The sequence below is a fragment of the Lampetra fluviatilis genome, chromosome 31 (genome assembly GCF_964198595.1).
Source record: "Lampetra fluviatilis chromosome 31, kcLamFluv1.1, whole genome shotgun sequence".
Lineage (NCBI taxonomy): Eukaryota > Metazoa > Chordata > Hyperoartia > Petromyzontiformes > Petromyzontidae > Lampetra > Lampetra fluviatilis.
Window position 1 is genome coordinate 4,831,054 of NC_136305.1, and position 26,521 is coordinate 4,857,574.

The 26,521-nt window shown below is 49.3% G+C and overlaps 1 protein-coding gene across 1 annotated transcript; it reads right to left on the reverse strand.

The window, feature by feature from the left end:
• Positions 1-22,863, reverse strand: LOC144943577 (uncharacterized). The gene is made up of 2 exons (XM_078871179.1): positions 21,603-22,863; positions 1-233 (listed from the first exon to the last, which is right to left on the reverse strand). The coding sequence occupies exons 1-2, from the start codon at positions 22,861-22,863 to the stop codon at positions 1-3; spliced, it is 1,494 nt and encodes a 497-aa protein (XP_078727305.1).
• Between the last annotated feature and the right edge of the window lie 3,658 nt (positions 22,864-26,521).

Below are 26,521 nucleotides of genomic sequence, written 5' to 3' on the forward strand. Positions count from 1 at the left end.
CTATAAAAAGGGGTTCCCCGCGTAGTACTGCAGCCGGTCCCGGTTCAGCTTCTTCTCCTTCATCCGCCGGTTCTGGAACCAGATCTTGACCTGTCGGTCGGTGAGGTTGAGAAGGCGCGAGAGCTGTAGTCGCTTCTCCTTGTTGATGTAGACGTTGAAGAAGAACTCTCGCTCGAGCTCGCGGATCTGGAACTTGGTGTAGGGGCAGCGCTTCTTGCGCACGCGGACAGCAGCTGTGGGTTAGGGGTTGTTGTTGTTGTTGTTGGTTGTTTGATTGATTGGTCGTTCGGTTGTTTTGGTTGTTCATGTGGATTTGAGAGGTGTGTGTGTGTGTGCGGTGGGAGACGTGCGTATGTGGTTGTGTGCACAGCGTGGTGGTGGTGGTGAATGGTGTGGTGTGTAGTGTGGTGGTGGTGATGTGTAGTGTGGTGGTGGTGATGGTGTGTCGTGTGGTGGTGTATAATGTGGTGGTGTGTAGTGTGGTGGTGGTGGTGATGGTGTGTAGTGTGGTGGTGGTGGTGTGTAGTGTGGTGGTGATGGAGTGTAGTGTGGTGGTGATGTGTGTAGTGTGGTGGTGGTGTGTAGTGTAGTGGTGTGTAGTGTGGTGGTGGTGATGGTGGTGGTGTGCAGTGTGGTGGTGGTGTGGAGTGTGGTGGTGGTGATGGTGGTGGTGTGTAGTGTGGTGGTGGTGTGTAATGTGGTGGTGATGGTGGTGGTGATGGTGTGTAGTGTGGTGGTGGTAGTGGTGTGTATCGTGTGGTGGTGTGCTGTGTGTGTGTTGTTGGTGGTGCGAATAGGGAAGAGACAGAGAGATGATGCGTATGCAGCGGTGTGTTGAGTAGAGTGTGTGTGTGTTGAGTAGAGTGTGTGTGTGTTGAGTAGAGTGTGTGTGTTGAGTAGAGTGTGTGTGTGTGTGTGTGTGTTGAGTAGAGTGTGTGTGTGTGTTGAGTAGAGTGTGTGTGTGTTGAGTAGAGTGTGTGTGTGTGTGTTGAGTAGAGTGTGTGTGTGTGTGTTGAGTAGAGTGTGTGTGTGTGTTGAGTAGAGTGTGTGTGTTGAGTAGAGTGTGTGTGTGTTGAGTAGAGTGTGTGTGTGTTGAGTAGAGTGTGTGTGTGTTGAGTAGAGTGTATGTGTGTGTTGAGTAGAGTGTATGTGTGTGTTGAGTAGAGTGTGTGTGTGTTGAGTAGAGTGTGTGTGTGTTGAGTAGAGTGTGTGTGTGTTGAGTAGAGTGTGTGTGTGTGTTGAGTAGAGTGTGTGTGTGTTGAGTAGAGTGTGTGTGTGTTGAGTAGAGTGTGTGTGTGTTGAGTAGAGTGTGTGTGTGTGGTAGTGTGTGTGTGTGGTAGTGTGTGTGTGTGTGTATTGAGTAGAGTGTGTGTGTGTTGAGTAGAGTGTGTGAGTGTTGAGTAGAGTGTGTGTGTTGAGTAGAGTGTGTGAGTGTTGAGTAGAGTGTGTGTGTGTTGAGTAGAGTGTATGTGTGTTGAGTAGAGTGTGTGTGTGTGTTGAGTAGAGTGTGTGTGTGTGTTGAGTAGAGTGTGTGTGTGTTGAGTAGATTGTGTGTGTGTTGAGTAGAGTGTGTGTGTGTTGAGTAGAGTGTGTGTGTGTTGAGTAGAGTGTGTGTGTGTTGAGTAGAGTGTGTGTGTGTGTTGAGTAGAGTGTGTGTGTTGAGTAGAGTGTGTGTGTGGTAGTGTGTGTGTTGAGTAGAGTGTGTGTGTGTGTTGAGTAGAGTGTGTGTGTGTTGAGTAGAGTGTGTGTGTGTTGAGTAGAGTAGAGTGTGTGTGTGTGTGTGTGTTGAGTAGAGTGTGTGTGTGTTGAGTAGAGTGTGTGTGTGTTGAGTAGAGTGGAGTGTGTGTTGAGTAGAGTGTGTGTGTGGTAGTGTGAGAAGGGGGAGAGGATTGGGTGAAAGAGCAGAAGATGGAGAGAGAGAGTGAGATGGAGAGAGAGGGAGTGTGTGTGTGTGTGTTGGGGGAGGGGAGTGTGTGTGTGTTGGGGGAGGGGGTGGGGAGTGTGAGTGTGTATGTGTTGGGGGAGGGGGTGACGTTCATTGTCGAGTGGGGTGGTGTGTGTGGGTGTGAGGTGGGGTGGATGTGCGTGGAGGGGATGAGAGAGAGTGAGGTACAATCTTGAGTGTGTGGGGTGAATGTACAGTGTTGGTGTGTTGTAACATGTACAGTGCGGTGTGCGTGGGGTTGTGTAGGGAGGGCACGGGGAGGAAGAGGAGAGACAGATTAAATGTGGTGGTGTGTGTGGTGGTGTGTGTGGTTTGTGGGTGTGTGTGTGTGGTGTGGGTATGTGTGTGGTGGTGTGTGTGTGTGGTGGTTGTGGGGTGTGTGTGGTGGTGGTGGTGGTGTGTGTGTGGTGGTGGTGTGTGTGGTTAGGTGGTTTTGGTGGAGTGTGGTGTGCGTGTATGTGTGGTGTGCGTGTGGTGGTGTGTGTGGTGGTGTGTGGTCGTGTGTGTGTGTAGTGGTGGAGCGTGGTGGTGTGTGTGTGTTCGCGTGCGACTGAATGCATGCGTGATGTAATAACAGATTGTGTGCAAGTAATATATAAATGGGATGGACGCGAATAGTGGGGGGTGAGGCGTGGGGCGGAGATTGTGTGTGTGCGTGTGTGCGTGTGTGCATGTGCGTGTGTGCATGTGTCACTGAGAGTATACGTGAGATGGTATTGCAAAGTTGTATATAATGTGTACGTGGGACAGGAACGTAGTATATCATATTGATATTGTGTTGATGTGTGTATGTGTGGAGTGTTGTGTTCATGCATGCGTGTATAGTTGTGTGTGCGTGTGTAGCTCTGTGTGTGCGTGCGTGTGTGTGTACGGTTGTGTGTGTGTTTGATGTAAACGTTAGGTTATATTCACATTGTATACGTGTGTGCATGTACGTGTGTTAGGGCACGCGCGTATTATCATGTGCACGTGTGTGCATGTGTATTGTGTATGTGTGCGTGTGGTTACGTGCGTGTCCCGATTGCGTGTGAAATATTGTGATTAGTGCAAGAAGGTACGCGCATGCGTAAGTACGTGTGCACGAGCCATCATGTATGTTGTGTGTGCGAGAGAGAGAGAGATGGTACGTGTATGAGATGATGCGTGCTTGTACACACACACGCGCACACACGCACACACGCGCACACACACACACGTTAAGCATTATCTGTATTACGATCAAACAGCATCAACAAACAACAATAACAACAGCATCAACAAACAACAACAGCATCAACAACAACAAACATCCAATTCGCAAGCGCAGTCGGGAGAAAGGCTCAATCCGCCGATTGGAGATGTATCTTTAGCAAAACATAATGACACGTTCTAAAATGGTAACTTTTAATAAGCGTTATTCGCAGTCGGGGACTTTTGTAGGATGTTATGGTTAACGAACGTGCACGTTTCTTACTTAATAGGGTAATTGATCCTTATTTAATGTAATATGTTAAGTGACGAGATCGCCTCTGGGTCGATATCGAACTACGTAATTAAGCAATAGACCGATCGCATGTCAATCAATTAATTACGTGATCGGCCTCTTGATTAATTAAGTCACGAATCAAGCGATTAATTCCTTGATTAAGTAATGTATTAACTAATACGCTAGATCACGATTATAATTTCGTGCAATGCTATTGCTTTGAACATATTTACAGATTCGTTCTTTGAATTTTTTAAATCTACAATATAATATTCAATTATCGATACTGCTTGACACTGCTCACCGGCAGTGTATACACACACACATAACAACAACTATAACAATGATGTAAGTACGGTTTTTATATTAGCCACATTATTGTAGTTAATATTTGTTGTGCCTGGTTGTACTTATCTATATTAAACCGTATAGAGTTAAAGTTCGTTATTTCGGCATTTGATAATTCGTCACGGCCACGCTTTCGGTATACAGTAATCCCTCGCCACTTCGCGGTTCAAGTTTTGCGGCCTCAGTGGATCGCGGATTTTTCGAACTGATTTAAAGGCCTCATTATACCTGTGCAGTAACACCATCATCATCATCATTCATCATCACATTCATCGAACTGCACAGGTCTGTCATCGTCGTCATTGTCATCGTCATTGTCATCGTCGTCGTCGTCATTACTGGAGTCAAGTCTCAAGATACTACTGTCATTGGTGAGTGTAGAACACCATGATACGTATCGTATGAGAGAGAGAGAGTGAATGTATAATATTAAGGTTTTATAATTAAATAGATTTAAGTAAAATATATATATAAAAAGTATAAATATACATATTTTAAACATTCTGGTACCCACACACACATATACGGAAATCCCTAGGGGGCCAATCCTACTTCGCGGATTTTCACCTATCGCGACAGGGTTCCGGTCCCCATTAACCGCGATAAACGAGGGATCACTGTATACTGTAATTGCACATTTGTAATACTATATATACATACGTCTATTAAATACACTCAATAATAATTATAACAATGATGAAGGTAACATATATTTATATATATAAGCCACATTATTGTACGTAGTACTTTTGTACCTGGTTGTACTTATCTACATTTCATCGTATACAGGTAGTCCCCGACTTACGACGATTCGACTTGTGATATTTCGATCTTACGATGGCGATAGCGATACGACAACATTCTAATATATTTTACATTTCGCGCGGCAGGCTGTCGGGATGTACTGTACGCATATAAAATAATAAAAATAAAACATAATAAAATAATTCTCACGACGTTTCGGCCACAACGCAAGCAGCCGTCCTCAGGTGAAGAACAGGTCTGTCGGGAAGACAGCGTCTGAATGACGGGAAGACAGCGTCTGAATGACGTATGAATGACGCTGTCTTTCCGACAGACCTGTTCTTCACCTGAGGACGGCTGCTTGCGTTGTGGCCGAAACGTCGTGAGAATTATTTTATTATGTTTTATTTTTATTACTTTATTATTTCCCTTCTACGTGACTTTACCGAAAGAACCAAGAAGATGAATCCCTGCAGTCACAAACGCTTTAAATCGAAATGTACGCATATAGTTTATACAGTACGGTACTGTAAATTGCTCTGGTTTGCTAAATTATCACCATTCTTTAAGACTCCTGGGTAGGCGAGGCCATCTTCGACTTACGATATTTTCGACTTACGATGTGGTCGTCGTAACGCATCTCAATCGTAAGTCGGGGACTACCTGTAGTTGCAAATGTGTGCTAAGTTCATAATAATTGTAATATACCCGTCGTTGTTGCAAGGAAGCTAAGAGACAGCCGTCACCCATGTTCACGACCATCTCACAATCCTCCATTTAAGCAATAACGGAGCTCAATATGAAATGCCAAGAGACTACGTATTATGGGGTGGTTTTTAGGTCTGTTCTTCTAGGATTTCAAGAATATTCGGGTGAAAGAATAACATTAATATGTGAGCCGTGGGCAGTCTCCCTGTATTCGTTACTCCCAACTCTTCAGCGTCGCTATCTATAATAATAACTGTTATTAATAATGTAATTAAATCTTCCGCCATTTCAACTCAACTCTTCAACGCTTATTTATTTCCACGGAAAAATCCCGTGCAGCCAGCTACCCAGCTAGCTTCCGCGGCAACGGCCCAGGGGCAGCCGCCGTTACCAACAGCGTTACTGTTGGCATGGTGGAAAGGAGCCCAGTCAGCAGCCAGCCAGCAAACACGAGGCACGGGTTATTTTTTACACGCAGTGCAACACAGCCCTTTGTCGATCCACTGCTGAATGAATGCGTGTAGATAATTGATGGCGTGGGGAGGGGGGGGGTTGTTTTACCAGACTTCACCACGCTGGTCATTATGGTTTGGTGGAGTGGGGGCCGTGGCTGAACCGGTGCAGATTGTTAACTCGCCACCACTGGTGTTGGCCGTGAACGGGAATCGAACTGAGGTCGCCGGGTTCAAAGCGCAGTGCGCTAACCACTGCACCACCGCTCCCACTCCTACAGTCTATTGATATCGACTCTTAATGACTACCATTCATTTGTTGTGTGCGCAACAATTAACGTGTTGTTTTAAGTTTATTTACGTATGAAAATTACGATTATAATGTCGAATATCCAGCGCGCTGGTGAATGAGGTGTTGGCGGATCGATGGAAAGGTCGGATGTGTGTACACGTGGTCACGTGTGTACACGTGGTCACGTGTGTGTACGCACGCAAGGGCATTGATTTACTGCGTTGCACAACCACCGCGTGTGGGTGGGTGGGTCCGTTACATCGGTTTCTGGTGCGGATGGATACGACGGTCGGATACGCGGCGTTACTTCGTACTGGACGTACAGATTCGATGATGATGGTGATGACGGCGTTTTTTGAGTGTCAGATTTGTTGCCAGAAAGGCGCCACGCGTGTGTCAACAAATATTTTTTGTTAAAATTTATTTTTTTACTTGACTAGGCTCCTGCTATGTAAGTTAGAGAATAAAACTGAACAAAACGAGACGGTGAACAACATGACTTCTATTCCTGTTCACCACCACCACCGCCTTTTAATTAATAACCCCACTCACGATCTCAAGCACTGTCAAACCTCATTGCGTACAATTTTCTTTTGATAATTTGCTGCAGGACGCATCGGAATAAAGGCGCTGCTTTATAAATCTATATAATAGATTTTTCTCAAACCCCCACCGATACAACAATACAAACGAGGGGGTGGGGGGGGGGACATCACAAGGAGACGAACACGAACGTAATCTACGTCCGGTGTTCCAATTGTAAATTCGCCCGCGGACGTGAAGACCGAGTGAAAGAGCCTCATGACCACGGGAGCTTCATGCACGCAGATAAATCATATTGCAATCTGGAAATGACCGGAGAAACCCCTTCCACCCCCCCTACTTCCCACCTATAACACGAGCAGCCGATAGACTCGTGGCAACAGATTTAGATTATTGGTTATTTCGGTAAAGTCACGGCGATAGAAAAATGTAAATAAAATAAAAATAAAAACTACGACGTTTTGATCACAACACAAGCGATCGTCATCAATCGCTTGTATTGTGATCGAAACGTCGTAGTTTTTATTTTATTTTAATTTTTTCTATCTACGCGACTTTACCGAAAGAACCAAGAATATGAATTCCTGCAGTCACGAAAGTTTTAAGTCAAAAAATATCAAAGACAAAGATGCCCCCCTCCCCTCCCCTCCCATGCCCCCCCCCCACCGCCTTTAATAGACTGTTGGGTCACGTGCTGTGACGTGGCCAGCACCACACCCGGCCGCCTTTGTTTCCCTCGTGGCGACCTTTACAAATCGCACCGGGCACTCATTTTGAAGGCTGAGTCGACCTAGAGGAGGCCCGGGACCGGTTCAGATAATCGTCACTGGGTGCTGTTGCAATATCAACAACAACCGCCATTCACCACTAATTGGCGGTGACGTTACCACGGCGCTTGTGCCAGGCTACGTGCACCTTCAGGCAATATCACACGAAGGCACACAGGTGTGAGGTTTCGCAGTGAGCGTAGGTGGATATTGCTGCACTGATGAGGCCCAAGTATGGTGAAACAGGTTCGCAGTTTTACCTATCAACGCTGCATCATCGTCGCCGTCGTCACTGCTTCTGCAGCTGCTGTCAGTTTGTTCAACTTTTCTCGAATCGATATTGATGTGGACCGACCACAACAGGAACCACACCGCACTGCACTGAAACTATTTTGTTTAAATTATTATTTTACCGGGGTAAGGCCCCACCGAACTATGTAGCTCTTTGTCAGAAGTGACTTGGCCATTAACAAATGACAGCTCAACGAAGTGTGGCTTATCACGTGGACATTCACAGCAGTGGCCAAAAACTCTTAAGCGCACGTTTCTAAACGTGACAACTTCTTCCAGGGAAATCATACTCTCTGGTTCTTTCGGGAAAAATCCGACGCTGCGTTTTTTTTTGTTCGCGCATTCACGGATGCCTGCGTCGTCTTGTTTTCACACGCACGCGAACGCGCGCGCGCGCGCACGTGTTCGCGTCTTGCTTGAAACACGCAAACGTGGTGCGCGTTACTGAATGTACAGCAGCTGTTGGGATGGCCACATTTTCTCAACCACCCCCCTTTGAGAGTGAGTTTGTGATTCTAAACGACACGCGTTCAAGTTCTGTCCAAGTGGTGGTCTGGGATGAGGCAGAGAGGCTTTGTTGTTACGTACAATACTGCACGCGCCGCTGTGTATCGTTAATATAATATCACGTGTATTTATAGAGGGCGCCTTCCTTCAAGGTGCTTGCCATAGCTTCCGGAGCGAAATGGAATCAGTCAGAATATGTATTACTGGTAGGAACCTCCTGGTTACACCAGCCCACAGGGGATTATTGTGTCCGTCCGTCGTGAATCAAAAAATGGGAGGGGTGGGGCTGGGTGGGGAGGGGCTGGGTGGAGAGGAGAGGGGAGGGTGGGGAGGGGCTGGGTGGGGAGGGGTGGGGCTGGGTGGGGAGGGGTGGGGCTGGGTGGGGAGGGGCTGGTCACCCCGTGGTGCCCTTATAAAACTTAACGTTTAACCTACTCACGCCGGCTTGTGCCCACCCTCACAGTCGGCCATATTTGCGGAATACACCACGCCGCCGTTGACCCTGGCCATTGACCGAGCAACCCAACGTTCCTACCAGCTCCCTCCGCAGGAATGTGTTTAGACTGGAGGAATCCGATGATCCGTATCGCTGTTTGTCTCAGATGTCCAGTAGAATGATGTAGACGTCAGGGGCGTGCCACGAGAATTGAGGAATGAGTGACAGCGATAGATGGATACTTGGGGATCACGAAAGGGCAGGGGAGGGACCGGGAAGGAGTGGAGGGGCGAGGGTCGAGGAAGAGAATGTAGAAGAGGTGAGGCTTTGAGAGGAATGGAAAGAGGTTAACAAGGGGACTGCTTTGTGCACAGGGGTAGTGCTGCGTCTATGGACAGTGCTGCGTCTATGGGCAGTGTTAGTCTATGGGTAGTGTTGAGTCTATGGGCAGTGTTGATTCTATGAACAGTGTTGAGTCTATGAACAGTGTTGAGTCTATGGACAGTGCTGAGTCTATGGGCAGTGTTGAGTCTATGGGTAGTGCTGAGTCTATGGACAGTGTTGAGTCTATGAACAGTGCTGAGTCTATGGACAGTGCTGAGTCTATGGGCAGTGTTGAGTCTATGAACAGTGCTGAGTCTATGGACAGTGCTGAGTATATGGGGAGTGCTGAGTCTGTGGGCAGTGTTGAGTCTATGGACAGTGCTGAGTCTATGGACAGTGTCGAGTCTATGGGCAGTGTTGAGTCTATGGACAGTGTTGAGTCTATGGACAGTGTCGAGTCTATGGGCAGTGTCGAGTCTATGGACAGTGTTGAGTCTATGGACAGTGTTGAGTCTATGGGCAGTGCTGAGTCTATGGGCAGTGCTGAGTCTATGGGCAGTGTTGAGTCTATGGGCAGTGCTGAGTCTATGAACAGTACTGAGTCTATGGGCAGTGTTGAGTCTATGGGCAGTGCTGAGTCTATGGACAGTGTTGAGTCTATGGACAGTGTCGTGTCTATGGGCAGTGTTGAGTCTATGGACAGTGTTGAGTCTATGGACAGTGTTGAGTCTATGGGCAGTGCTGAGTCTATGGGCAGTGCTGAGTCTATGGGCAGTGTTGAGTCTATGGGCAGTGCTGAGTCTATGAACAGTACTGCGTCTATGGGCAGTGTTGAGTCTATGGACAGTGTTGAGTCTATGGACAGTGTCGAGTCTATGGGCAGTGTCGAGTCTATGGACAGTGTTGAGTCTATGGACAGTGTTGAGTCTATGGGCAGTGCTGAGTCTATGGGCAGTGCTGAGTCTATGGGCAGTGTTGAGTCTATGGGCAGTGCTGAGTCTATGAACAGTACTGAGTCTATGGGCAGTGTTGAGTCTATGGGCAGTGCTGAGTCTATGGACAGTGTTGAGTCTATGGACAGTGTCGTGTCTATGGGCAGTGTTGAGTCTATGGACAGTGTTGAGTCTATGGGCAGTGCTGAGTCTATGGGCAGTGCTGAGTCTATGGGCAGTGTTGAGTCTATGGGCAGTGCTGAGTCTATGAACAGTACTGCGTCTATGGGCAGTGTTGAGTCTATGGACAGTGTTGAGTCTATGGACAGTGTCGAGTCTATGGGCAGTGTCGAGTCTATGGACAGTGTTGAGTCTATGGACAGTGTTGAGTCTATGGGCAGTGCTGAGTCTATGAGCAGTGCTGAGTCTATGGGCAGTGTTGAGTCTATGGGCAGTGCTGAGTCTATGAACAGTACTGAGTCTATGGGCAGTGTTGAGTCTATGGGCAGTGCTGAGTCTATGGACAGTGTTGAGTCTATGGACAGTGTCGTGTCTATGGGCAGTGTTGAGTCTATGGACAGTGTTGAGTCTATGGACAGTGTCGTGTCTATGGGCAGTGTTGAGTCTATGGGCAGTGTTGAGTCTATGGACAGTGCTGAGTCTATGGTCAGTGCTGAGTCTATGGGCAGTGTTGAGTCTATTGGCATTGTTGAGTCTATGGTCAGTGTTGAGTCTCTGGGCAGTGTGAGTCTATGGACAATGCTGAGTCTATGGACAGTGCTGAGTCTATGGGCAGTGTTGAGTCTATGGGCAGTGCTGAGTCTATGGACAGTGTTGAGTCTATGGACAGTGTCGTGTCTATGGGCAGTGTTGAGTCTATGGACAGTGTTGAGTCTATGGACAGTGTTGAGTCTATGGGCAGTGCTGAGTCTATGGGCAGTGCTGAGTCTATGGGCAGTGTTGAGTCTATGGGCAGTGCTGAGTCTATGGGCAGTGCTGAGTCTATGAGCAGTGTTGAGTCTATGGGCAGTGCTGAGTCTATGGGTAGTGTTGAGTCTATGGGCAGTGCTGAGTCTATGGGCAGTGCTGAGTCTATAGGTAGTGTTGAGTCTATGGGCAGTGTGAGTCTATGGGCAGTGTTGAGTCTATGAACAGTGCTGAGTCTATGGGTCGTGTTGAGTCTATGGGCAGTGTGAGTCTATGGGCAGTGTTGAGTCTATTGGCATTTTTGAGTCTATGGTCAGTGTTGAGTCTCTGGGCAGTGTGAGTCTATGGACAATGCTGAGTCTATGGACAGTGTTGAGTCTATGGGCAGTGCTGAGTCTATGAGCAGTGTTGAGTCTATGGGCAGTGCTGAGTCTATGGGTAGTGTTGAGTCTGTGGGCAGTGCTGAGTCTATGGGCAGTGCTGAGTCTATGGGTAGTGTTGAGTCTATGGGCAGTGTGAGTCTATGGGCAGTGTTGAGTCTATGAACAGTGCTGAGTCTATGGGTCGTGTTGAGTCTATGGGCAGTGTGAGTCTATGGGCAGTGTTGAGTCTATTGGCATTGTTGAGTCTATGGTCAGTGTTGAGTCTCTGGGCAGTGTGAGTCTATGGACAATGCTGAGTCTATGGACATTGCTGAGTCTATGGGCAGTGTTGAGTCTATTGGCATTGTTGAGTCTATGGTCAGTGTTGAGTCTATGGGCAGTGTTGAGTCTATGGGCAGTGTTGAGTCTATGCACAGTGCTGAGTCTATGGGCAGTGTTGAGTCTATGGGCAGTGTTGAGTCTATGGGCAGTGTTGAGTCTATGGGCAGTGTTGAGTCTATGGGCAGTGCTGCTTAATGTACACAGGAAGTTCATTCCAGTGGAGGAGTGCAAGGAGATCATCTGGTAAATGCATATAAACTTAAATTATTGTGGAAACCTTGTGAACAAGATTCTTTATAGCTCATCGGATTGCTGCCCTCGGGTGAGGTGGTTATGACGCTGGCCTCAAACATCCGGGGATCGCCAGGCCCATTCCGATCGCCCGGAGCGGCAGGTGAGACAATGGTGCAAATTGTCCGAACTTAATCATCTCATGTCGGTATGTAGAGAAGCTTAGTACAAAGAGGCTTTACGCCAATTATAACATTGTATATAAAATGACAGTGGTTGAGATCATAAACAACAGTGTGGTTGTTGTTCTTAAAGTGGTGGTGGTGGTGGTGGGGATATGGCGACAAGTTCGTAGAGCAGGAGGGAGTGATTAAGGGAGGGGTTTGGGTAGTGATTGGGGTAGTGATAGGGGTAGTGATAGGGGTAGTGATAGGGGTATAAGTAGTGATAGGGGTAATGAAATGGGTTGGGGTAGTGATTGGGGTAGTGATAGGAGTATACGTAGTGATATGGATTGGGGGTAGTGATAGGGGTTTGGGTAGTGATAGCGGTGGTGATCGGGGTAGTGGTGGGGGTAGTTATAGTGGTAGTTATAGCGGTAGGGCTCTCCAACACACCAGTGTGCTGTACTAGTGACGAATTGGTCACGTTCTGTTTACGTGACAACCCTTACTCGTTGGCTGTGTCGGGTGGTGGAGGGGTTTAACGACACATTCATATATTTACGCGATCTAACCAAAAAAACCTCTATTATGGATGATATTGTTGTTGTTGTTCAGAGTGGAGGTGATGACATTGGTTCGGAGCGCACTGCGCATTGTAAACCCGCGCGGACTAGAGTTCGATTCCAGACAACGGCCTGCATCAGTGGCGAGTGGAATATATAGACAGGTTCCTGAGTGGTGAAGTATGGTCACGCATCCCCCATGTGACCGACCCATGCCTTTGGGGGGGGGGGGCGACTCATCTAGCAGTGGATAGACACAGGGTGTTAACTGGCGAGATGTTAACGCCCTCGCCTGGTATACAGGAGGTCGTGGGTTCGATCCGTCACCTGCTGTTTATTTGGAGTTTGCGTGTCTCTCTCCCTGTTATCGCGTGGATTTTTCTCCGGGTCCTCCGCGTTTTCCCTCCGCATTTAGAATCAACATCACGCGTTTAGAGTATTTGGCTGCTATGAATTTCCACGCGATGATAAGCCACTTCGTTGAGCTATCATTTGTGGCCAGGTGGCTTCTGAAAAAAGAGCTCTCTATAGCTCAGTCGGCCTTACCTGGTAAAAATTAAAAAAAAAATAGTATAGAATAAACTACGATAGGCGAATGCGATCATTATTGCATTGCCACAGTACGTTTACACAAATATATAGCTACTATTTTATAATTTACGCATATACTCGTATGCGTGTGAATTTAAATAGGCGGTATGAATTGCATAGTTTGCACCAATGTACAATGAATAAGTACCCCGTGTGCTGTTTGAATATCAGCACTTTGGGGAGACAAAGGCGGCCGGGCGTGGTGCTAGCCACCCACCCCCTCGTGTGCCGTGTCGGCCTTAATAGGTGCTCTCTAACAGCATTTGCCCCAACAGTCTGTTAAGGCTACACGGGGGAGCTTTGTCTTTATCTGTATTCATTATGTAATCAAAACACCCGCTGTGTACAGACGAACAGACGTGTGCATATCTATATATTTGTTTTATAGTCCATGCATTAAATTGTAAACTTAAAACATTTGACTCTTTATATAAATTATGTTGATGTAAGTCATATGGCGTTCATGTAATGAATTATTAACATGACACAATATTTAATATTCCACAAATTCAACTATATTTTGTAATTACTAACGAACACCATTATCTGCATTGTGCCTGTTATATTATCTTGCCTAATAATACAATTTGAGAAAAAAAACCACCATAAAGTTAAATAATAATAATGATGACAAAACGTAATTCCCAACCCTGTTTCAATCCACTGCTGGATGAAGCCCGTGCCGGTTGGGAGGCTTGTTTGACCATACTTCACCACGCTGATCAAGTGCCAATTTGTGAATCTGTTCAGATGTAGAGATATCACTCGCCACTGATGCAAGCCGTGGGTAGGAGTCGAACTCGGTTAGCAAGGTTTCATAGCGCATCGCGCTAACCTCCGCTTGATACGTATCGTTTATAGATTAATTCGTGAATTCGTTCATTCACACATGAGTCTAGAGTAGGTGTGTGTGTGTGTTCACGTACTCGATACGTGTAGGTCCAGGACCGCTTCAGATAATCGTCACCGGTCTAGGCCGTGAGCGCGAATCGAACTCGGGATCTCCTAGGTTCATAGCGTGGTGTAGCAGCACTAACCACTGCGCCACCGCTCCCCACGAGTGTAAACGCGCACGTACAAACACACGTACACACACACAGACACGTACACACACACACGTACGCACACACACGTACACACACGTACAAACACGTACACACACACGTACACACTTACACACGTACACACACACGTACACACAAACACGTACAAACACGTACACACACACACGTACAAACACGTACACACACGTACACACACACGTACAAACACGTACACACACGTACACGTACGCACACGTAGACACACGTACACACTTGTATAGAAACGCACATTTCAGTCTTGGCACTCGTGCGTTTTGCACAGTCTACGCTTGTACACGTGGACATTGTACGCAATGAGATGGATGCTATAGTACTGTGCAGTGTACGGGTTTGTTTGGATACGATGCGCTCTCACGAAGAGCCATTGCCCGAAACGTCGCCTGTTTTTTACTTTTAAGGCCACAGTATTAATGACGAATGCATTGTATTGCGTTTTACAAAATACATGTATGCAGAAATTATCATTCGAACCAACTTAGTTATGAACACATACAGACAATGATCCTCTGTGTAGCCTGAACAGACTGTTGGGGCAAGTGCTGTTAGCGAGCAGCACCTATGAAGGCTGGGGGTGGACAACACCACGCCCGGCCGCCTTTGTCTCCCCAGTGGCGATGTTTACAACTCCGCGCCGGGCACTCATTTGCGACTGAGTCGACCTAGGGGAGGTCTAGCACCGATGCAGTTAATCGTCACTTGTGTTAGTTGGTGGCCGCGTGCGTGAAAATGCACAGAAATATATAACGTGTGTACGGGCATATACCACCCTATATAAAGAACTAGACAGTCAGAGCAATGCTGTTAACGAGCACCTATTAAGACCGGATCGGCGCATCGAGCCACAGCACAACGCCGTCTGTAGTCTGATTGTGAACCACGCCCGGCCGCCTTTGTCTTCCCGGCGCCGATACTCACACCCCCACAGCGCCAGGTACTCGTTTAAGTGCGAATCGACCTGTAGCAGGCCCGGGATCAGTTCCGATATAACTCTTAGCTCCGGTCAGCAATTTAACTCAGCTGTGGTCGGTAGGTGGGTAGGCAGTGCGCCAACTACTGCGCCACCGCTCCCCGCGTATCACCACGAGTTTCATTCCCTGCGAGTATCACTTACGCAAAGCGCACACACACACACGTTCAGACACAGAGTAAAGCTTTTATAATGACAAATATGTAACGTAGTTTACACGGCTAGCTACTCATGCGTATACACATAAGTACACACGCGTGCATAGCCACGAAGTGTATTTATAATATCCCTCATTCATACATATATATACATAAATAAATACAGAGATACCCCGTATATCCTTCATATACTTTCTGGGAAAGTAGTGTTTGCGAGCACCTATGAATGCCGGCGCGGGACACGAGGGGGTTGGGTGGCCAGCACCACGCCCGGTCGCCTTTGTCTCCCCAGTAATCATTTGAGGCTGAGTCGACCTAGAGGAGGCCCAGGACGGGTTCAAATAATCGTCACTGGTGGTGTTGGTGGCCGTGAGCGGGAATCGAACTCGGGTCGCCGGGTTCGTAGCGCAGCGCGCTAACCACTGCGCCACCGCTCCCCCATATATACAGACACACACATAACTACACGATTATATATATACACAAACACGCAGACATGTAATCAAACACACAACCACCACTCGCGCGGCTACACACACACACACACAACCACACACTCACAGACACAACTACACACAATTTGCATGTACACAGATGCGCACGTGTGCGTGCATGTGTGTGTCGAACTTCTGTCGCACCGTACGTGGCCGACCAGCTGCAATACTTAGAATGTCACACGTACATATGCACGCACACTGAACCATCCCCGTTACACACACACACATCCATATAACCACAACCTCACACACCACCAAATGACAACCACACACATCTATGCAACCTAAGACTACAGCGACAATCACACGCTCGTGCTCACAACCTTACAACCTACACATAGGACGGTAAGCAACCACACAATCGCGCGCACACACAACCACACACACAGATATAGTGGTGCACACGATGCGAGGTGCACACAGACACAACCACACACACACACAGATATAGTGGTGCACACGATGCGAGGTGCACACAGACACATAACTACACACACACAGATATAGTGGTGCACACGATGCGAGGTGCACACAGACACATAACTACACACACACATATATAGTCATGTACAGGATGCGAGATGCACACAGACACACAACCACACACACACACAGATATAGTGGTGCACACGATGCGAGGTGCACACAGACACATAACTACACACACACAGATATAGTGGTGCACACGATGCGAGGTGCACACAGACACATAACTACACACACACAGATATAGTGGTGCACACGATGCGAGGTGCACACAGACACATAACTACACACACACACATATATAGTCATGTACAGGATGCGAGATGCACACAGACACACAACCACACACACACAGATATAGTAATGTACACTCTGCGAGATACACAGACACAACCACACACACACATATATAGTAATGTACACGATGCGAGATGCACACAGACACACAACCACACACACACAGATATAGTCATGTACACGATGCGAGATGCACACAGACACACAACCACACACACACAGATATAGTGGTGCACACGATGCGAGGTGCACACAGACACATAACTACACACACACATATATAGTCATGTACAGGATGCGAGATGCACACAGACACACAACCACACACACACACAGATATAGTCATGTACACGATGCGAGGTGCACACAGACACACAACTACACACACATATATAGTAATGTACAGGATGCGAGATGCACACAGACACACAACCACACACACACAGATATAGTCATGTACACTCTGCGAGATACACACAGACACACAACTACACACACACAGATATAGTCATGTACAGGATGCGAGATGCACACAGACACACAACCACACACACACAGATATAGTCATGTACACGATGCGAGGTGCACACAGACACACAACTACACACACATATATAGTAATGTACAGGATGCGAGATGCACACAGACACACAACCACACACACAGATATAGTCATGTACACTCTGCGAGATACACACAGACACACAACCACACACACACAGATATAGTCATGTACACGATGCGAGATGCACACAGACACACAACCACACACACACAGATATAGTCATGTACACGATGCGAGATACACACAGACACACAACTACACACACACATATATAGTCATGTACAGGATGCGAGATGCACACAGACACACAACCACACACACACAGATATAGTCATGTACACGATGCGAGATTCACACAGACACACAACTACACCCAGATATAGTCATGTACACGATGCGAGATGCACACAGACACACAACTACACACACACAGATATAGTTATGCAAACTATGCGAGATGCACACAGACAACCATATGCATAAGCACACACACAACTACACACACACACAAAATGACAATACACGCATTAGAGCTATACACAACCATACATACAAAATGGCACACGGTTGGCTACGTACGGTGCGAAAGAAGTTCAACATACATACAGAGCCACACATTCACAGACCCATGAACACGAAATCAAATACAGTGATACATAACCACATACAGATCATAACCACTCACATAAGTGATAACACTCAACCGCACTCAACATTACTACATTGGCACACACCGTCACATTCAACTGCATACAAAGACCCCCATATAGCCTTTACAGCCTGTAGGGGCAAGTGCTGTTAGCAAGGGCCTATGAAGGCCGGCACAGCACCCGAGCGGGTGATGTTTAGACACCAGGTACTCATTTTAGGCTGAGTCGACCTAGGAGAGGCCCAGGACCGGTTCAAATAATCGTCACTCGCGCTGGCCCTGAGCGGGAATCGAACCCGGGTCGCCAGGTTCGTAGCGCAGCGCGCTAACCGCTACACTACCGCTCCCACTGCATACACACACAACCACACACAACCACACACAACCACACACAACCACACACAACCACACACAACCACACACAACCACACACAACCACACACAACCACATATTATGATAATTCAGACACACAACACTGAACCACACACAATCGTGGATGCAAATCCACACTCAACCACACAAAGACAAAGATCCCCCGTATAGCCTTAACAGACTGTAGGGGCAAGTGCTGTTAGCGAGCACCAATGAAGGCCGTCACAAGACACACGAGGGGGTTGGGGTGGCCAGCACCACGCTCGGCCGCCTTTGTCTCTCCAGTAGCGATGTTTACACACCTGCACCAGGTTCTCATTTGAGACTGAGTCGACCTAGGGGAGACCTGGGACCTGCTCAGATAATCGTCACTGGAATTGGCCGTGAGCGGGAATCGAACTCGCCTCGCTGAGTTCATAGCGCAGCGCGTTAACCACTACACTACCGCAACTACAAATACGAACATCCACACAACAATCACATATACACAGAACCACAACAACAACAACACACAGATATAAATACTGTACCAAAGACAAAGATCCACCCACCCCCCGTATAGCCTGAATAGACTGTTGGAGTAAGTGCTGCTAGCGAGTAGCACCGATGCAACGACTTGCACATAATCACACACACACACAAAGACAACCACACACACACACACAACCACAAAGACAACCACACACACACATAACCAGAGAGACACAGCCACACAAACACAAAACCACGACAACAACAACAAGACACTCGGAACCACACACACAACCATACACAACCACACACACACAGAGCCACAAAGACAACCACACACACACATAACCAGAGAGACACAGCCACACAAACACAGAACCACGACAACAACAACACACTCGGAACCACACACACAACCATACACAACCACACACACAGAGCCACAAAGACAACCACACACACACACATAACCAGAGAGACACAGCCACACAAACACAGAACCACGACAACAACAACACACTCGGAACCACACACACAACCATACACAACCACACACACACAGAGCCACAAAGACAACCACACAGGCGTAAATACACACATATCCACACACACATACAAGCAAGACATGCACAACCAAAACAAACGACACGCACAATCGCACAGCTACACACACACAGCCAGACACACACACGCACACACCCACGCACACGCAGAGCCACACACACACGCACACAGCCTACGCACACAGCCACACACACGCGCACACACGCACACAGCCACACGCACGCGCACACACGCACACAGCCACACGCACGGAGCCACACACAGACGCACACAGCTAGACACAGACGCACACAGCTAGACACACGCACACACACAGCTAGACACACCCACACACAGACACACACAGCCACACACACAGCTACACACACACACAGGAACACACACAGCCACACACACGCACACAGCTAGACACACCCACACACAGGCACACACACAGCCACAGACACGCACACAGCTAGACACACCTACACACAGGCACACACACAGCCACACACACGCACACAGCTAGACACACCCACACATAGGCACACACACAGCCAGACACACGCACACAGCTAGACACACCCACACACAGGCACACACACAGCCAGACACACGCAGAGCCACACACACACACGCACACACACACGCACACACACAAAGCCACACACACGCACACAGGCACACACAGACACACACACACACACACAGACACACACACCCGCACACACGCACAGACACACACACAAACGCACACATGCACACGCACACACCTACACACACACCCACACACGCACACACCCAGACACGCACACACCCACACACACACACCCACACAGCCACACGCACACACAACCACACAGCCACACGTACACACACAGACACACAGACACACGCACACACACCTACACAGCCACACACACACACAGCCACACACACACTCACACACAGCCACACACACACACTCACACACAAACACACACCCACACACACAGAGACACACACACCTACACACACAGAGACACACACAGACACACACACCCACACACACAGACACACACATACAGACACACACACATACTGACACCCACACACACACTGACACACACACACACATACACAGACACACACACACTGACACACACACAGACACACACACAGACACACACCCACACACACAGACACACACACACTGACACCCACACCCACACACACACACCCACACACACAGACACACACACACTGACACACACACACTGACACACACACACACACACTGACACACACACACTGACACACACACACAGACACACACACACTGACACACACACACTGACACACACCCACACACAGCCACACACACACACTGACACACACACTGACACCCACACACACACACCCACACACAGCCACACACACACACTGACACACACACCCACACACACACCCACACACACATACATAGACACACACACACACAGACACCCACACCCACACAGACACACCACACCCACACAGACACACACACACACTGACACACACATACCGACACACACCCACACACAATGACACACACAGACACACACCCACACACACACAGACACACACACTGACACACACACAGACACACACACAGACACACACACTGACACACACACTGACACACACACACTGACACACACACACAGACACACACACACTGACACACACTGACACACACACACACACACTGACACACACACACACAGACACACACACAGACACACACACCCACACACAGACACACACACACACACTGACACACACACACACACTGACACACACACACACACTGACACACACACACTGACACACACACACACACACTGACACACACACACTGACACACACTGACACACACACACACACACTGACACACACACACACAGACACACACACAGACACACACACCCACACACAGACACACACACACACACAGACACACACACACACACTGACACACACACACACACTGACACACACACACTGACACACACACACACACACTGACACACACACACTGACACACACAGACACACACACACAGAAACACACTGAAACACACACACACACACTGACACACACACACACAGACACACACACCCACACACAGACACACACACACTGACACACACACACACTGACACACACACACACACTGACACACACACTGACACACACACAGACACACACTGACACACACACACACAGACACACACACACTGACACACACACACAGACACACCCACACACAGACACACACACACACTGACACACACACACTGACACACACACACACTGACACACACACACTGACACACACACACACACACTGACACACACACACACTGACACACACACACACTGACACACACACACCCGCACACACACACACCCACACACCCACACGCACACACAGACACCCACACACACACACACACTGACACACACACACTGACACACACACACAGACACACACACACTGACACACACAGGCGCAACTCGCACGCGCGCACTCACGGACGGGTCCCGCTGTCCCCGCTGCGTCCGCGGCGTCTCGCGGGTGCCGAGCGGGACTCGCGTCCCCCCCGCTCCCCGCTCCTCCTCCTCCACCACCACCGCCACCACCACCACCACCACTCCTGTGCCGCGGCGAACTTTCCCCTTCTCCCTTCCTCTCTCCTCCCTCTCTCTCGGCTGCCCCCTTATGATGATGATGCTGCTGCTGCTGATGATGACCACCGCCACCCACCTCCCCGTGCTCCCCACAATGATTCAAATCGTGCAAATGCATTTGCATCGCTCCAGCGCCACCACCACCACCGCCGCCAGCAGCAGCAGCAGCAGCGATGCCCTCCATCACCCCGTCGTACGACGCCGCTTCGAAGAACTGATCGAAGCCCTGCGGCAGGACCCCGTTGCGTCCCACCGCGCTGAAGAATCCCGTTCCGCGCGAAGCCGCCGCCGCAGCCGCAGCAGCCGCGGCCGCCGCGTGAGCAGCGGCAGCGGCTTGTGCGTAAGCGGCGTGTGCCGATGTGGGCGATGAGAAGTAGTGTCTGTACAGCTGGTCCCCGGGACCACCACCACCGCCACCACCACCGCCACCACCGCCACCACCACCACCCGTGGCACACGCAGCAGCAGCAGCAGCGGCAGCGGCTGCGGTGGTGTTGGTGGTGGTGGTGCCACCCTTCAACATCGCCAGTTCCGCGTGTGCGGCGAATTCTGCGCGCTGCTGCGGGTGCAGATGATCCCCCGAGGGGCCGTGGCCGGGGAACGCGTGCGCTGACACTTCGTCGTTGGCTGCTGCGATGCTGTTGCTGCTGCTGATGCTGCTGTTGTTGTTGCTGCTGTTGTTGCTTCTGCTGTCAGCACCGCCAATACCGCCACCACCATCAGCAGCAGCAGCACCGTTAGCCACAGCTGATATTGCCAAACCACCGTCACCGTCACCATCACCACAACCTCCTGCAGCAGCAGCAGCAACAGCAGCACCGCCAGCTGTGCCAGCGCTCCGTCCAATGTACTTGTGGTGGTGGTGGTGGTTGTCTTGGACTGCTGTGCCTCCTCCGTACGCTGCCCGGTACGGGGAGAAGTGATCTGGCCGGTGGGGATGGTGGTGGTGGTGTGGATGGTGGTGGTGGTGGTGGGGATGGTGGTGGTGTCCACTCTGCATGTAGTACGCGGGACAACTGGGCAGGTAGACACTGGAGGCGTTTGCACTTCGCTCATCGAACTCTGCAGCAGCAGCAGCTGCAGCAGCAGCCGCAGCCGCCGCCATTCCGTCTTGCATCAAGTGAGGGGATAGGCGGACCCCAGCGCCCGGATAAACGAGGTTGAGCGACCCCAGCATCGATCGGCTGAGTTCCCACCCACCACCCACCACCACCACCACCCACCACCACCCACCCACCACCACCACCACCCACCACCACCCACCCACCACCACACACACAGCGTCAAATGATTGTCTCTCTCCCTCTCCTCTCTCTCTCGCTTCGCTCTGTCTCCTTCTCTCTCTCTCTCGCTCGATCTCTCGCTCGTTCTCTCGCTCGTTCCCTCTCTCTCTCCGCGCCCGATCCGTGTCGTGTCGACTCGGAGCGAGGTGGCCGGCGATGCCGAGATCGTAGCCGTGTCGCCCCCCTCTCTCCACGCGCGCTTCTTCTTGTTGCTCCGAGGCGCTCGAGTGAGCGATCACTTTTCCCTGCACTTTTCTTCAGCTCTCTCTCTCTCTCGACGTCTCCTCCTCCTTCTTCTGACGTCTCCCCCCCCCCCCCTGTTTCTACCTCCCCCCCCTGCCCCCCCCCTCTCTCCTCCACCATCACCCTCCCCTCCCCCCTGCCCCCCCCCCCTTTGCCTATCTCTCCCAAACCGACCACTACCAGCCACGCAATGTGTAACTCACTACTCACTCAAGCGGGCGGCCCACCCTCCACACACGTAATCGACAACCACCCCAACCACCATTGTCAACACCACCAGCAACAACCACCATCACCACGTACGTCCTCTCTATACCCCCACCACCACCACCAACAACCACCACCACTACATCCTTGCGTCACGTGACACGAACACGTCCTCTTGCCATGTATCAATTATGATACGGAGAGAGAGAGAGAGTCGATGGTGGTGCTGTGTGTGCTGTCGTGTACTCACGCTCTCCCCTCCATCTCTCATCTCTCCTCCTCTCTCTCTCTGTCTGTCTCCCTCCCTCAACACCCAATCCACCAAATGGCCCCCCACGCCTCCCCCCAACTCTACCCCTTCCTCATCGGAACAAACCACGTCTCACTCTGTCTTCTAACAAATAATTGAACACGTGCGAATCGCGTTGATGCGGGTTTCTTGCTGCTGTCGATGGCGATGGTGACATAGCCGGATAATATTGTGTAGTTGTTGTTGCTGTTGTGATTTGTTTTGGCTCTGTGCACATTATGTATGTGTGTCACTTTCCTTTGACAATGCACTGCTGGATGAAGGCCTACTCTCCCACCTTCCCAACGCAATGGTGGGGAGGGTGGGGGGGTTTATCATGCTTCACCGCTTGATTACTCATATATATGTGTGTGTGTATACGTGCGTGTGTGTCTGTATACGTACATTATATGTAGAGTATATACACAATGTACATTTTGAATGTATTTGCAAATTTGACTGGAATATGCAGGTCGTGCAAAAGTACTCTATAGATTGCATAACAAAACAGTTGTTTGCAAACGCTCACCTATGTATTCTTTAATAACTATAAAATATTGGCTTATAGTAGACCAGTCGTCCGCGAAACGTCGTCATAATGTTCAAGTCATTTATTATTTTACGTTAAATGTATCCAGTTATGCAATGTCATTTGAGTTGGCTGAATCATATACACTTTCACGCAGAGATAAAGATCCCCCGTATAGCCTGGACAGACTGTAGCGGCAAGTGATGTTAGCGAGCACCTATGAAGGCCAGAACAATACACGAGGGGGTGGGTGGTCAGCACCACGCCCGACCGCCTTTGTCTCCCCAGTGGCGATGTTTGCACACCGCGCCAGGTACTCATTTGAGGCTGAGTCGACCTAGGGGAGGGTCCAGGACCGGTTCAGATAATCGTCCCCGGTGTTGACCGTGAGCGGGAATCGAACCCGGTGTCTGCCAGGTTCGTAGGGCAGCGCGCTGACCGCTCCCCCACACTTGACCACAATCACACGCGACACGACGCGCGGGGTAGATGGGGGGGGGGGGCAGCTGAGGGGGTGGAGCAGTAATTAATTAACGAAATAAGAAGCGAATAATTCGTCACGACCACCGTGGCCCTGAAAGAAAAATAACAAGCGGAGAATAAGTAGGTCGACGTTGCGGGCAGTGACCTTCTTCAAAAACTCCTCTCCGCGTGCTATTTAAAGAAAATGTTGTAATGTACGCGTCGAGTTTTTTTAACTGTTAATTATTATTTATTGTTAATTATTATTAATTGTCAGTTGAACACGTAGGCTTTCGCGACCAATATTATTCATAATCAACGTTTTTTGGTTTAGATCGCGTTATTTATAAATGTGTCGTAACCCTCCACCACCCGACACGGCCAATCAGCAAAAAAGTGTCACGTTGACAAAAGACAAATAGTTCACTGCTTTAGCCCACCGGTGTGTTGAAGCGTGAAACCACAACATTTACAATTTGAGTAGTACGACGTTTCGCTGGTAATTGCATCCAGCATCATCGGGCAATTCGCCACTGGTGGAGGGTTACGACACATTTATAAATAACGCCATATAAACCCAAAAACGTTGATTATGAATATGAATAACTGTGCTCGTGCACCACTGCCAACGCTGTAGCAGGATCAGCAAGCACCGAATACGATACAAACATTAAAATTTGGACGATTGTTTATTTCATTTATTTACTTCCATCACAACAACTTAAAATCCGAAATCCCAAAAAGCACTTACCACGCACTCGATTTCACTCGCAGAACCCGAGACGGAATCCTTCATGGTGGAATTTTTTTGTAGCCACCCCTGAAACAAAACAAAAAAACCCGTGGCAACATTCAGGCCAAGATATTTTTTTTTACTTTGAAAAGGGAGCCCCCTTTAAACCCCCCCCCCCTTCTTTTACTAGGCTTTAATAGAGCGTTCGTGTTGTTACCATATAAAGCGTTACAAGTTAAAACAGCTAGTAATAATTTTATACACAAATAAAAAATATATATAAAATCACCATTGAATATAGAGCGAGCGAACGTACACGTGTAGCTTCCTCGCAGCAATCCAAGGAAACCCCGATGCAACATGTTGAGTTTGTAATGTGGGTGTGTGCCTTCTCTAGGTCGACTCAGCCTTGAGTGAGTACCTGGTGCAGTGTGTAAAGAATTAGCACCGGGGGGAAACATCGGCGGCTGGCCGGGCGTGGTGTTTGTCCACTCACCCCTTTCGTGTGCCGTGCCGGCCTTTATAGGTGCTCGCTAACAGCACTTGCCCCCAACAGTCTGTCGCAGGCTACACGGGGGATCTTTGTCTTTGTATGGGGAGTGGTGGCGTGGTGGTGAGCGACGCGCTGAGCTATGCAACGCGGGCGACCCGAGTTCGATCCCCGCTCATGGCCAACTATCATCCGTGACGAATATCTGATTCGGTTCTGGGCCTCCGGCTAGGTCGACTCAGCCCTAAATGGGGACGTTGTGCCGGTGTATTTAAATATCACCACTGGGGGGAGACAAAGGCGACCGAGCGTATTGTTGTCCATGCGACTCCTTCACGCGTTTGCACTTATAGGTAAACACATACCAAAGGCAAAGATCCCTCGTATAGACTATACGGACTGTTGGGGCAAGTGCCGACAGCGAGCCCCTATGAAGGCCGGCACGGCACACGAGGGGGTGGGTGGCCAGCACACACACGTGCTTAACACATGCAGATACTCATCGGTACAGTGTACATGTAGGCAAC